The sequence below is a fragment of the Orcinus orca genome, chromosome 13 (assembly GCF_937001465.1).
Source record: "Orcinus orca chromosome 13, mOrcOrc1.1, whole genome shotgun sequence".
Classification (NCBI taxonomy): Eukaryota; Metazoa; Chordata; class Mammalia; order Artiodactyla; family Delphinidae; genus Orcinus; species Orcinus orca.
The window spans coordinates 55384371-55396737 of record NC_064571.1 but is presented as its reverse complement, the minus strand read 5'-3'; the positions used below and the strand labels follow the sequence as shown (position 1 = coordinate 55396737).

Below are 12367 nucleotides of genomic sequence, written 5' to 3'. Positions count from 1 at the left end.
TCCCTTGAGCAGAAATTGTAGGGTTATAAGCAATTAGGAGACTATACAATAATTCAGATGAGAGATGATGGTATTTTAGACCATTGTGGGAGCACTGGAGATAGAGAAAAGATGGATTTTGACATATTTCAAAAGTAGAACTAACTGCATTTCCTGGCATATTCAATGTGGGGTGTAAAAAAAATTAGGAGTCAAGGATATAGTCAAGGTTTTTGGCCTGAGCACCTGGAAAGATAGAATTAACAAGATGAGAAAAACAGTTATTGATATGAATTTGGGGAAAGATGATGAGGAATTCAATATTAGAGATATTAAGTTTGAGATGTCTATTAGACATCCAAGTGGAAATATTAGAAGTTGGATATATGAATCTGGAGCTCATGGGAGAAGTGCAGGCTGGTAGGTCAGATAAGATGAAGACTAAAAACTGAGCTGAATTTAGCAACGTGGAGACCTTTGGAAAGTTTGACAAGAGCATTTTTGGTAGAACAGTGGGGACAAAAGCCTGATTGGGAGGAGAGAATTTGAAAGCAGATTTTAAACAACTTTTTCATGGAGTTTTGCTGCAGACGAGGAATAAGGAAATGGAGCAATAACCAGAAGGGAGGGTAGAGCAAAGAGAGGATATTTTAAGAGGGAAAAATAGCTGCTTGAATGTTTGAATACTGATGGAAATAATCCAGTAGAGAGGAAAGAACTGATAATATAGGCTAGAGAAGGAAGAGTTGCTAGAACTGTGCCGTAGAACAGACAAAAGGGGATGGTTCCCGTGTATAAGAGGAGATACTGACTTTAGATAGGAGTATGACTAATTCGTCCATGATAATAGGCAGGAAACAGAGTATGTAGGTACAGATGCTGTTAGGAGTGTAAGTGTGGTGGTGGGAGTTTGTGGAAGTTCTCATCTGATTACAGCAGTTTTGACAGTAAAGTAGGAAGCAAGGTCATCGGCTTGAAAGTAAGGCTGAGGGAGGAAGTGTTAGAATTTTGAAAAGAGTGAAGGTGGTACAAAATAATGAGCTAGGAGACCAGAAGAGTCAATGGACAAGGGAAATGACAGAATAACTGCCGGACATCAAGAATCCACTTGTGGTTCATGGTCATGCATTTTAAGCAAAGCCAGTCAGGATGCTTGTGTGCTTTCTCCAGCCACATTCAGGTGCACGCATGCGGTCTTGGAGCAGGCGGAGAGCTGGATTCAACAAATACGAGGACATGAGAAAGGGACGAGGGAGCGAAGGGGGTATGCGAGGGAATAGTTCAGATGGTTGGCTATGGGACCTACAATGGACAAGGAGGGAAGACAAATGTTAGGGAAGAGGAACAGTGACGTGGTGAGAGGATCAGCAGATTGTAGGCCAGTAGGATGGAAGAATGCTTGGAATGAGAGTCCCTTCTATAAGGGGTGAGCTGTGAAAGATAGAGGGGCTGTCAGAGAGTGGGTCAGGATTGCAGTTATTGGTAAAGACGAGGACTGAGAGCAGGGCTACTTCATGAAGAGGCCATGGACTGGTACCAGTTTGTGAACTGTACATTACTGAGCTGCAATGAGGTGAGTTCAGAAATTGAAGGAAATGTTTAGAAACACTACTGTGACATCCAAGCCTATGATAAGTGGACTTGTATTCAGAATGTCTTTGCTTTTTAAATCTCATTTGTCTATTCATTTGTTGTTGTCTTTTACAAAAGTAATGGTCTACAACAGATTGGCTGTAAACAACAACAAAAAATCTGGTCCTGCCCCACAGCTGAAGCACTGCTCTAGCGTGCATGACTGTCACGTGATTGTCTGAGGAGGGTGGAGGGCAAGACCATCAGAGGAGAGGAGTTGGAAGGACTAGTTTCTTGAATATTGAAGTCACCGTCATCTCTAGCCTTCCGAGATAGAAGCCACCTGATTCCACCACTCTGGGGGGCACTATTCTCATTGTTTGCCATGTGAACAACAGAACTCAGAGTACAGTGTGAATGGTGCCCTTAGATTGTTCACGAAGGTGGCCATTGCTATCTCCATTTTACAGATGAGACAACAGACTCAGAGAGGTGAAATAATTGCCCAAGTTCACATAGCTAGTAAGGGAAGGAACCAATATTTGAACTTAGGTATGTCTGTCATGCCAAAGCTAGACTCTGTCCATACACCCCTCCGTCTTTGTCACCTGCTTACAGTTATGGGGACAGCATAGCTGTAAGCCTCATAAAAACTGGGGAGAAATGCCTTTTGGGAATGTGTTGTGGTCCATGTGGCTAAGATGAGCATTTCCATTTCTTTTAAAATCATGACTTGTTACATCTGCTGTGCTAACCCACAACCCATTGCTGTCTAGACCCATCTTTCCGGTTGGTCTTTGTTGAACCGAGAGGCCGAAGCACCTCAGGAATCCAATATCCAATATGACCACAGGATTTCCTACACTTTCTGTTCTTGTGCTTTAGTCATTACACATGTATTAGAAGCCTTTTCTAAATAATGGTTCATGAATGATAAAATGATGAATAGTTTTAATACGTTTCTGCCCCAAATCTGTGCAATGGAGACGTTACTTTTATGATCTGAAAAGGTCTAGCCTAGATCTATATTTTAAACCATCTTGTTCATGTGGAAACTCTGTAAGACTCTTAGGTCTCTGAGGAGGGCTGAACAGGCCTGCTCTGTCACTGAGCCTGAGTCCCAGCTGCACTGGAAGCCTTGGCGTTTCCAGAAAAGTTGGTGTTGGTTGTTTCCCACTCTCCCCAGGTGCTTGGAGTATTTGAGAAATCAATCCAAAGAAAAAGCAGCATTAGTCTCTTAGGGGTTTCCTGGTTTCCTCCATTTCTTGGCTCTCCAATGGGCCTGGGAAAGTACAACAATGCTACAGTTAATTTATAAAGCTCATCCATGTTTCACTGGACCTGTGAACAGAGAAGTCATCCACTTGTTCTGGAAGTCCTCCCTGGAGTTCTGAGTCTATATGCTCACATAACACATAGGGTGTGGCGTCAGAATTATGGCTTTATGGAGGCCAGGCTGCCTCTGTGAAGCATGGCCTGTGGTACATCACAGGGCCTGACACATAGTAGGTACTCACTAAGGATGAGTCGAATGAGTGAATAAACAACTGATGTTCAGTCTGTATAGGTATTTTTGTGGTGATGTGTTTAATCTTTTCTACCTTAAGCAAGTCACTAGCATGGATATATATTAATGTATATGAAAAGAACTTTGGGACTTATTTTTATATTCAAACATATGACTTTTCACCCAGAGAAGATATAGAAGAAATAAAGAACCCACCAAGATAAGCAAATAAAGCTGGACAGAGTAGGCTATGCTCACTCAGTTTAGTTTTAAATAATAAGCAAAATAGATAATAGGAGCAGAATTTTACTTTGAAAAGTAATACTGCAAATCCCAGTTGATGTGGTGGGGAGAGGAGTCATTAAAATACTTTAATATGGTAAAATGCTAATTATCACAGTTATTCATTGAAAGTAACTTAAAATCTCTGGTTGGCATCATAAGCATAACTAGAATTTTCAAATACATGTTATTAATTATTGTTATTAATATGAGGTTTAAAACCTGATCCTTTTTGGAGACTAAGTATCAGGAGAGGTGAATTTTAAAATGTGCCTGAAAACTCAGAGCAACCAAATGAAAGTTGGTATTCTTTTCTTCCATCTTGCCAAAGTACTCATCACATTAATAACAAATGCAACCGACATGCCAGGCACTAAGTTTCACATCATTTGTTTTTATAAGGCTGTATTCCAGTAGATGGGGAATACTTTGATTTTAGTATCTACTTCATTGATGTTAAGAGTCTAGGCTCATTCCAATGACTATGGTCAAGATAAGATATTTTTCCCTAGTTTGTCTACACAAACCTATAAGAACTAGCAAAAGCTTAACTATTGTATTTGAATAGAGAATTCTTCCTCTTCTAGATCTGAAGACTAAATAAAATATGGAACAGACAGTTACATGCCTAGTTTTTTTATTATGCCTTTTGAAATAATTTGTATATACCTTTTAAATAATTTCAAGTGCCACAAAAAATAATGTTAATAGCTCAAAATCAAAAGTTAAAAAAAAAACCCTAAGTATAATTTTTAAAATCTTTTTCTTCTCAAGCGTTTTACGATGGGATAATGAGACAGATGTCTCTCAACTGGAAGGACATTTTGACATTGTTATGTGTGCTGACTGGTAAGTACATAAAAATCATAAAACTCCTGTTAGAAAAAATAGCTTTGCTGGAGTAATTGGGCTGTGCTGCTTTGCTGACGGCAAAGCAAAGTCAACAAATGAGGCACAAAGCTGCCTTAACCTCAACAAATTAACATTCATCTCCATGTGACAGTTATAAGGTAGTCTTCTATCACACAGTAACTTCTACCACATTATTTCCCAAAGATTGATTTTGAGAAGCATTTCCATTTTCTGGAATTGCCTCTGTTTCATGCTTGACGTATCAGTAAATGGACGACTTAGGCAAATTGCAAATAATTATGGCTCGGAGAGGAATAGTCTGGAGAAAAAGGAGTTTATCAACACAAACAGCTCAATTAGCTTACTTCTTAGGAGAGATCTGACTATTGATATAAGGGAATATATATATGTATGTGTGTTTGCACACATATACACTCCAGCGTATAAACATATCTGTGAAATATCTTTAGGGAAATAGCTTTTCTTAAAATGTATGTTTGCTATCTAGTATTTTCAATGTCTTCAATTATGATATTTAATTATACATAAAACAAGAATTATAAAATTACATTTTATTGTTATGCAAATAATAATAGTAAAATCTGTCAGATGCCTGCCTTTTAAAAATAATTTACATTAGATATTTAGTCTTCTTCTTTTAGCCCAGTCTACTTATTGTTAATGAAAGTCTGATCCTAAGTTACAGGATAAATATGTATCAAACCTTAATAATGATTTCAACTAATCTTATGTATTTTCTTCGTGTATTGAATAATAATATGAGAAACATTGACAATTCACAAGTATTTTTCCTGTTAAGGGTAAAATCTTATTTGTAGTTTTATCATGATTTTTAAAATGACACTATGGATTTGAAAACACAAGTTCAGATTCTAAAGAAGTTCTATTATACTGATAAACCCAAACACAATATCCATAACCCAGAGAACACTTTCCTTATGCGAGAGTTGAATGAATGCAATGAAGTTTTCAGGAAGTCTTTATTTTAAATTATTATTTAATAAGATTTTCAGTGGCTAACTTTCACCTAAGTCAATGAAATTAGACTTGCTTTCTGTTTTCTTCTGAAAAATACTTGTCAAGGAAACATAAATATTTTCTTCTATTCTTAGTTGAGATTTTCTAGTTTTTCATGGCCATTTTAGTCTCTCTGCACCCAGTTTCAGAAAACCTTTTTCCAAAAAAAGAGAGAAGCAGATTTTTGACTAATCATTGATATTGTGTCTCAATATTACAGCCCTCATCTAATCAAAAATAAGGAGCTAAAACCTCACCATATGATTTGAGCAAGTAATTTAGTAAATGCTGTCCCTCACCAAATATGAGAAAGGATTCTCCAGGTTTCATTGCACAGATGAAGATAATGCAGGCAGGATTAGATCAGATTAAGCATGAAAGTCAGATCAGAGAGCAGCAGAAAGAGGGAAGAAGGGTAGAATCTTGGAGGTTTAGACGAGGGTCGCACATGGATGGGCTCTGATTCTGTGGGGAAGTCAGGTCTGGCCAAGAGATTTAAAGTTAATTTTGTCCTTTGCACAAATATCAAAACAGCCTGGCTCTGTCATACCTTGTGTTATGACACTCACACCATGTCATCCTATTTGTACCAGGGAAGCAGAGGAAGTCAGATTTAAGCTCTTTTCTGATTAATGTTCTCAGGTTAAAAATAGCCACACAACATGTTTGAAAAATAGTCTTTTTTCCCTAGCCAACAACAGGATCCTGTACAACTGATATACATAATGCATATTCAGTTAAGCCTTTCATTACAAATACATAACATAATAATACAATGTTATACGTACACACACACACACATACCATATACATAAATACACATCTAGTCACTATTGAGAATTTATGTATTCAAATGAACTAAATACACCAAGTTTCATTTTATAAATGGCTTTTCTATGCATGAATTGTTAAGTTTTCTTTTCCTCCGGTGTTGTCAGTGCCTGAATGTCAGCCTGTTTATAATTTCCCATTTGTAAATGTGAAACATTAAGCCACTCTCACTGCGATGCTGATACTATTTCCAAAAGAAATGCTTTGGTAATGGTCTGTCTTCATATTCACAGGGATGGGTAAGCTGTTCAGAAACTTAGAAAGTACAACGATGTTCATAATATACGTGTTGTGCATATAGCAGGGAAGCCCAGGATTCCATGTGTTCTTTATGTCCTGTTGGATTGATGTTTCTCTGTCAGAGTTATTGCACGGATGCTGCTTCTAGGGGCAGGCAGGCAGGCAGGCAGACCATGCTGCTATGTTTTTTTTTTAAAGAATGTCACAGAGGAGGAAAAGAAAGCTCTCTTTAGACACTACCTCCAAGATGAAACCTGAAATAGTGCCAGAAATAGGTGCCACACATAAATAGATCACGTTAAGTCTCACACCATCCTTGAGTCCTTGTCAGTCAATGAGATCTGGATTAGGCCACAGGAATATGAAGCAAGAGTTGGAGTTCAAATATTAGGTACATGGATTAAATTCTTACTGAAGCATTTCCAGCAAGGGTGGCATTGTCTGCTTCCCTGAATAGCTAACCAGTGGTACTGCTTGATCCCATTTACATGAAAACAAGCTCTATTCACAAACCTATTCCAAACCCACATTGTGGTTCAAGTAAAATGCACATGATTACAACAAGCAGCGATATGTTTATGTTGTTAAATCATTCAGATATTCATATATTTACATTCAAACATTCATAAACCTGTAGGCAATGGGGGAAATAACTCATTTCCCAGAAGAGGCAGTCTCTTAGTTCACATCTAAATTTAGGAGCTCAACTAGATTATAGAATAAAGAGGCACACTGAAAGCTAGTCGTTATTTCACCATTCAGCATTTTGGACAATGAAATATAGTTTCATGGTTCAACAGTTCCTAAGTAACTTGTAAAATGTCAACTTTGAAATAAACAGAAGGAAAACTCAAGGTACAGTCATACCTGCAAATGGATGCTGTTGACAAATATCAAAATATTAGAATATTTAACCACAGGTATAGAAAAAAAACCCTCCTATTAAATTCCTTGGTTGACTTGTTTAATGTTGAATTTAATATAAGAGTTCCTTTCTGCTGGAATGCAATCCAGCCCGGTCCTTGCTGAGTTTAGAATAGCGAGTGCTTGTTAATTTTAAACCTGCCTTTCCAGACTCCTGTTCAATCACAATATTCTGAGAGTCTGGTAGTAAGATGCTTTTTATCCAGTGAACACTTCCATTCAGTGTTTGATGGCTTTCCAGTTTACTGTAGCTCTGCAAAAATAAAAAAGATTCTGTAAATAAATTAAAAAAAAATAGTTTCTGCACATTTGGATTCTCTAAAGGCTTGGAAAGCAAGTCGGAAGCCACCCCTAGCCAGACACACGGAGCTAGGTCTGCAGGACGGTGTGCACCACATCTGCATGCCTCCAGCCTGAGACGTTGGGAAGAAATGGGGAAGTTACATCACTTCACTTGCTCTCCCAGCATTTTTATACTAACTATATACAGTGGATTGTTTTTATTTTCTATCATGTTTACTTTAAATGATGCAAAAAGTTTGGTTTTTGTGAAGAAAAAAATTTTTTTCTCCAAATAGGCTCTAGGATTTCTTTGTTTTCTTCCAGATGCTGTGATCATAGGTAGTTCTAAGTCACAACTCACAGACCTTTCCACCTGAAAAGACCTTTAACCCAAATGTAGTCAGCCCTCTTACCTCACACCTGAGGAAACTCAGTCCCGGAGAAGACAGACAGATTGTCAAAGATCTCGTACCTAAGGGGTGGCACCAAGCGAGATCAGAATACGGCCCCCCAGCAATCAGTTGCTAAAGACTGATAGAGGCCATTCCGTCTGCCGAAAGTTAAATCTAAAACAGTGAATGTAACTGAGTATATTTCACCGTGAAAATTACATAGAGGTCTTCCTCTCTGTGGATGCTGACAGAAATGTCTCCTTGTTCTCTGCACTAATTAATTTCCCTATGAGAGGAGCTGGAGCTGCTCTGTGCTCTGCAGAAAATCCTGACTGATTCTAAGGGAGGCGATGAAAATGGCCTGGCACCTTTCCTTTGTCGTATAATCTGTGATTCAGATCAGTGGAACAAGGCAAGCGTTGATTCCACAAGTGAATTATATAGAGGGGTGTGTGTGTGTGTGTGTGTGTGTGTGTGTGTGTGTGTGTGTGTGTGTGTGTGTGTGTGTGTGTGTGTGTGTGTGTGTGTGTGTGTGTGTGTGTGTGTGTGTGTGTGTGTGTGTGTGTGTGTGTGTGTGTGTGTGTGATGGCCAAACTAGGCCGACTGTCGATGTATTCTGATCAGTAACTGACGGGAGAGTTGAAATGGTATCTTCATCCCAATCACTGACCCACTCAGCCTTTTTTAATAGATCCACTTAAGCCACTGCTGTTCTCTGAGCCCATTAGGACTTATTTAAGGGGTGAGTTTTCAGGAGATTATATATCACTCCCACTAAAGCACGTTGAAATTGCTGATAGGATGTATCCTACTAAGCGTTATAAATTCTGCACCAGAGCTAAGTAGAAAGGTGAGCTTGCTTGGAATAAAGACCTATTAGAGAACTACAAAAATTACTTTTGGGAAATTTGACTTGCAGTGATGGAGTTAGACAGCATTAGCTTTCAAATAACTGTGTTTTGAATGTGTGCTCTGTGTTAAGCTGCATTTTCTAGTGAGCTGTGAGGTTAACATTTTTGTCACCATTGCCAACATTAAGTAGAAATAGTACTATATTAGGTTATGCTTTTTTAATTGAAGTATAGTTAATTTACAATGTTGTGTTAGTTTCGAGGGTACAGCAAAGTGATTCAGTTATTTATATATACATATATATATATTCTTTTTCAGATTCTTTTCCATTATAGGTTATTATAAGATGTTGAGTATAGTTCCCTATGCTATATAGTAGGTCCTTATTGTTTATCTATTTTTTTATGTAGCAGTGTGTATATGTTAATCCCAAACTCCTAATTTATTTCCCGCTCCCCTTATAAGGTTATGTTTTGAGCTCAGCTTTTAAGTTGTTGATTATTATCTCTAACAATCTTACCAGCTCTTAGGATGCACAGGTATAAATTGAGAATGGTGTTTTGCCTGGTGCTGTGTATCCCAACCAGCCAGCTCTCCTGTAGACCCAAGTAACTGACAGAGGTGTTTTCTCACAGTGGTAGTCTTCTTTAAAAAAAATAAAATAAAATGCTTAATTATTAACATTTAAGATAGTATCACCTCACTAAACAATAAGGTATATAGTCCTGAAGAGAACATTTCAAAACACTTAAATACTATTCGATTCCTTTCTTATCGATCCTTACTGGTTATTAACCACTGATGAATATGGCTAAAAGGCAAAGTTTTGTAGCATTCGAATTAGACACATTTTGTGCTCTAAGATTTAAGTGCATAGTTTTCTGGAGCAATAAGAAATTTTCCCATGGGTAATAATCAGGTTATCCTGATTATCCTGATGGATAGTTTCCCATTCTAGAGATCACTTCTAGCTCACCTTAAGAGGATTCTTTTTCCATTGCTCAAAGCAGAACTTTATAGAAGAAACTTCCACTGAGCATGTCATGGTGAAACCCAAGCACTGAGAACTACAAAAAGCCGCTCTCCCCACTCCTCTTAAGTGAGAGACTTAGGAGAGAACCTGGTCTGGTGAAACATCCTACCTAAATGCTGATTCCTCCCTAGCAAGACCAGTGAAGGAGTGCATACAGCCTGTTTTAGAGGCATTGAAACCCACCCTGCGTAAGCTCCTGCATTTCAAAGACTGTGTTGATCTGCCAGTTAGGCAGTAAGTAACTCTTCATTGAGCCTCCTCTCTGTGTGTATGCTGGGCCAGACCTAGTGACGCAGAAATGAATACAGACTGGAAGCTCCTTGAGGATGGGAACTTCGTCTTATTCACAGCTTATCTCCAAGGCCTGAAACAGCCCCTAGTATACAGCAGGTCATCAACAAATATTCATCAACCGACATATATCATTCATTTGATGCCCACCGCAGCCACAGAGGTGGGCCCTTATTGACAGGAAAACTGAGGCCTCAGATGAAGTGACTTGCCCAAGGTCACATAGCAGAAAGGTCAGAGCCAGAGCCTAGGAAACCCTGAACTATGCTCTCCCCTTGTCTGAAGTGTGGCTCCACCAGCAGCGCTCCTACTGACAGCTGATACTCATCCTTAGCTCGGAGGAGGACGACGCAGGGCCCCAGAGTAGGTGGTAATTAGCCATGCTGTTTGGGGAGCGGGAGGCCAAATCAGAGGGACCCACACCAAACTACAGCATTCGAAATGGGAGTAGAGGCTTTGCTGAGGCCCCTCATGGGATAGCTGATGCACAAGGCCACCCAGTGTTCTAGCCTGCAAGTCCTGGATAAGGAAACTCTGTCCTAAACTTCCAAGATAAGGCCTGGTGAAGACAGGGTCAGACTGATCCAGCCAAAGAGGTGACAGAGCAACAAGAGAAATTCTCAAACTAGAAAAGAAAAATGAAAAATCACATGAACTGGAAAAAAATCAACATGGAGATCAAGGGGGAAAATCCAGAGTTGCCATGGTCTCTGGGACACACTGCCTAAACCTGGTCTTTGTTTACTCCTAGGTCACTTGTTGGCTCTAACCTCAGTGCTGTTGCTAGTCACGAAAAACTATCACCACCTGAGAGCTGTTTTGTGGTTGGTGTGTAATAGGGCTGGTGGTTTGTTTTTGGAGGGTGACCTCACAGCACCCTCAGTGGGCAGAGGGCACAGGTCTACAGACAAGTGTGGGGAGAGCTTCATCTCCACCAGATGATTTCCCCCAAACAGCAGCTTAAAAATTGTCCCTTTCACACTAACACATGGCCAGTCGTGTTGAATCGTGGCCCATCGCATGTTGATGACTTGACTTTGGTTGGATAACAATGACCACAGTATCTTTTGTTTATTCCAGTGAGACACTTGAATGGAAGGAAACATTTCTCTTTTTTAGTGTTGGGTTAACATGTGTAATTAGTCTTGATCTCCATTAGTATCATTAGACTTGAAAACCCAGTTTAATCTGGATTCTGTTCTCTTCTCAATGTCAGCCTGTTTCTGGACCAGTACAGAGCCAGCCTTGTTGATGCAATAAAGAGATTACTCCAGCCCAGGGTAAGTATGTTTCTATTTTCTCCTGAACACTGGCTTCAGAATAATTAGTCTGTGCACAAAGATGGAGAGAGTAATGGAATGGCAGGATTAATGTCATGTAATACTTTAATACTTATTATGTCCAACTTCAATTGGGTCTTCTGATCTATCAGATTCTTTCCTAATCATAACTAGGGAACTTCTTACCCTTGGCCTTCTGATAAGGAACACAGTGGGTAGTAAAATAAATGAAACCACTTCAAAGATAGTGTGAGATGATTTTTATCAAAGAATTTCTTGAGTCTTTTCCTTTGATAACAATATCTTCATATTAAAGTAGAAGTATGATATTGAAAGTTTTCTGTTGACTTCTGTCATTTTAAATCCCTTCAATGGTTACCTTTGTCATTGGGTATTTATTGCAAAACAACATTTTTCTTTTTATTTCTGTTTATATTAAATAAAGGGGCTTCAGATGAATCTGTATATTAATCTGTTCTTTGCTTTAAAAGGAAGCCATTATTTACATATTATAAACATTAGGTCACAATGAAGCCAAGCATGGCATAAAATATTGTGCACATTTTTACATTTATATATCCATTTATGCCTGAGAGTAAATTACAGAGTTTTTATCCACTCTTATTTTTGGGGGCTGTTATACTAAGCTAGGAGGTCCTGCAGCCTAAACAGAGAGTTAATATATATCTATTTAAAGTAAGAAAACAAGTTTAAAGCACATGCATTAAAAAAAAAATCTTATAACTATGTAAGACTCTTGCTGTGCCGTAGGAATTTAAAATAGGTTAACAATGTTAAAGTAGTCTAAGACAGGAACTCACATTTATCTGAGAAAGGACTATACTGTGTGTGTGAAGTATTTTCTAAAGTTTTATCTCTTCTTTTAAAAAAGGTTTGCTCTAGTCTTCTGACCTCAGTGAGACTTATAGACTAATACCTTTCAATCTTTCTTTTATATCTTTTTCACATTGAAGGTTCCCAGAGCAATTTGATAATCATCCTTTGCCTTACA

General features: G+C 38.5%; 1 protein-coding gene across 2 annotated transcripts in view; it reads left to right on the top strand.

The window, feature by feature from the left end:
• CAMKMT (calmodulin-lysine N-methyltransferase) overlaps window positions 1-12367 on the top strand; it is a 411942-nt gene that overhangs the window by 379753 nt on the left and 19822 nt on the right. For both annotated transcript variants that reach the window (XM_033419162.2, XM_004265076.3), the window contains 2 exons: window positions 4115-4189; window positions 11292-11355. In XM_033419162.2, coding sequence (XP_033275053.1) covers window positions 4115-4189; window positions 11292-11355 — 139 coding nt within the window. The remainder of the gene's footprint in view (window positions 1-4114; window positions 4190-11291; window positions 11356-12367) is intronic.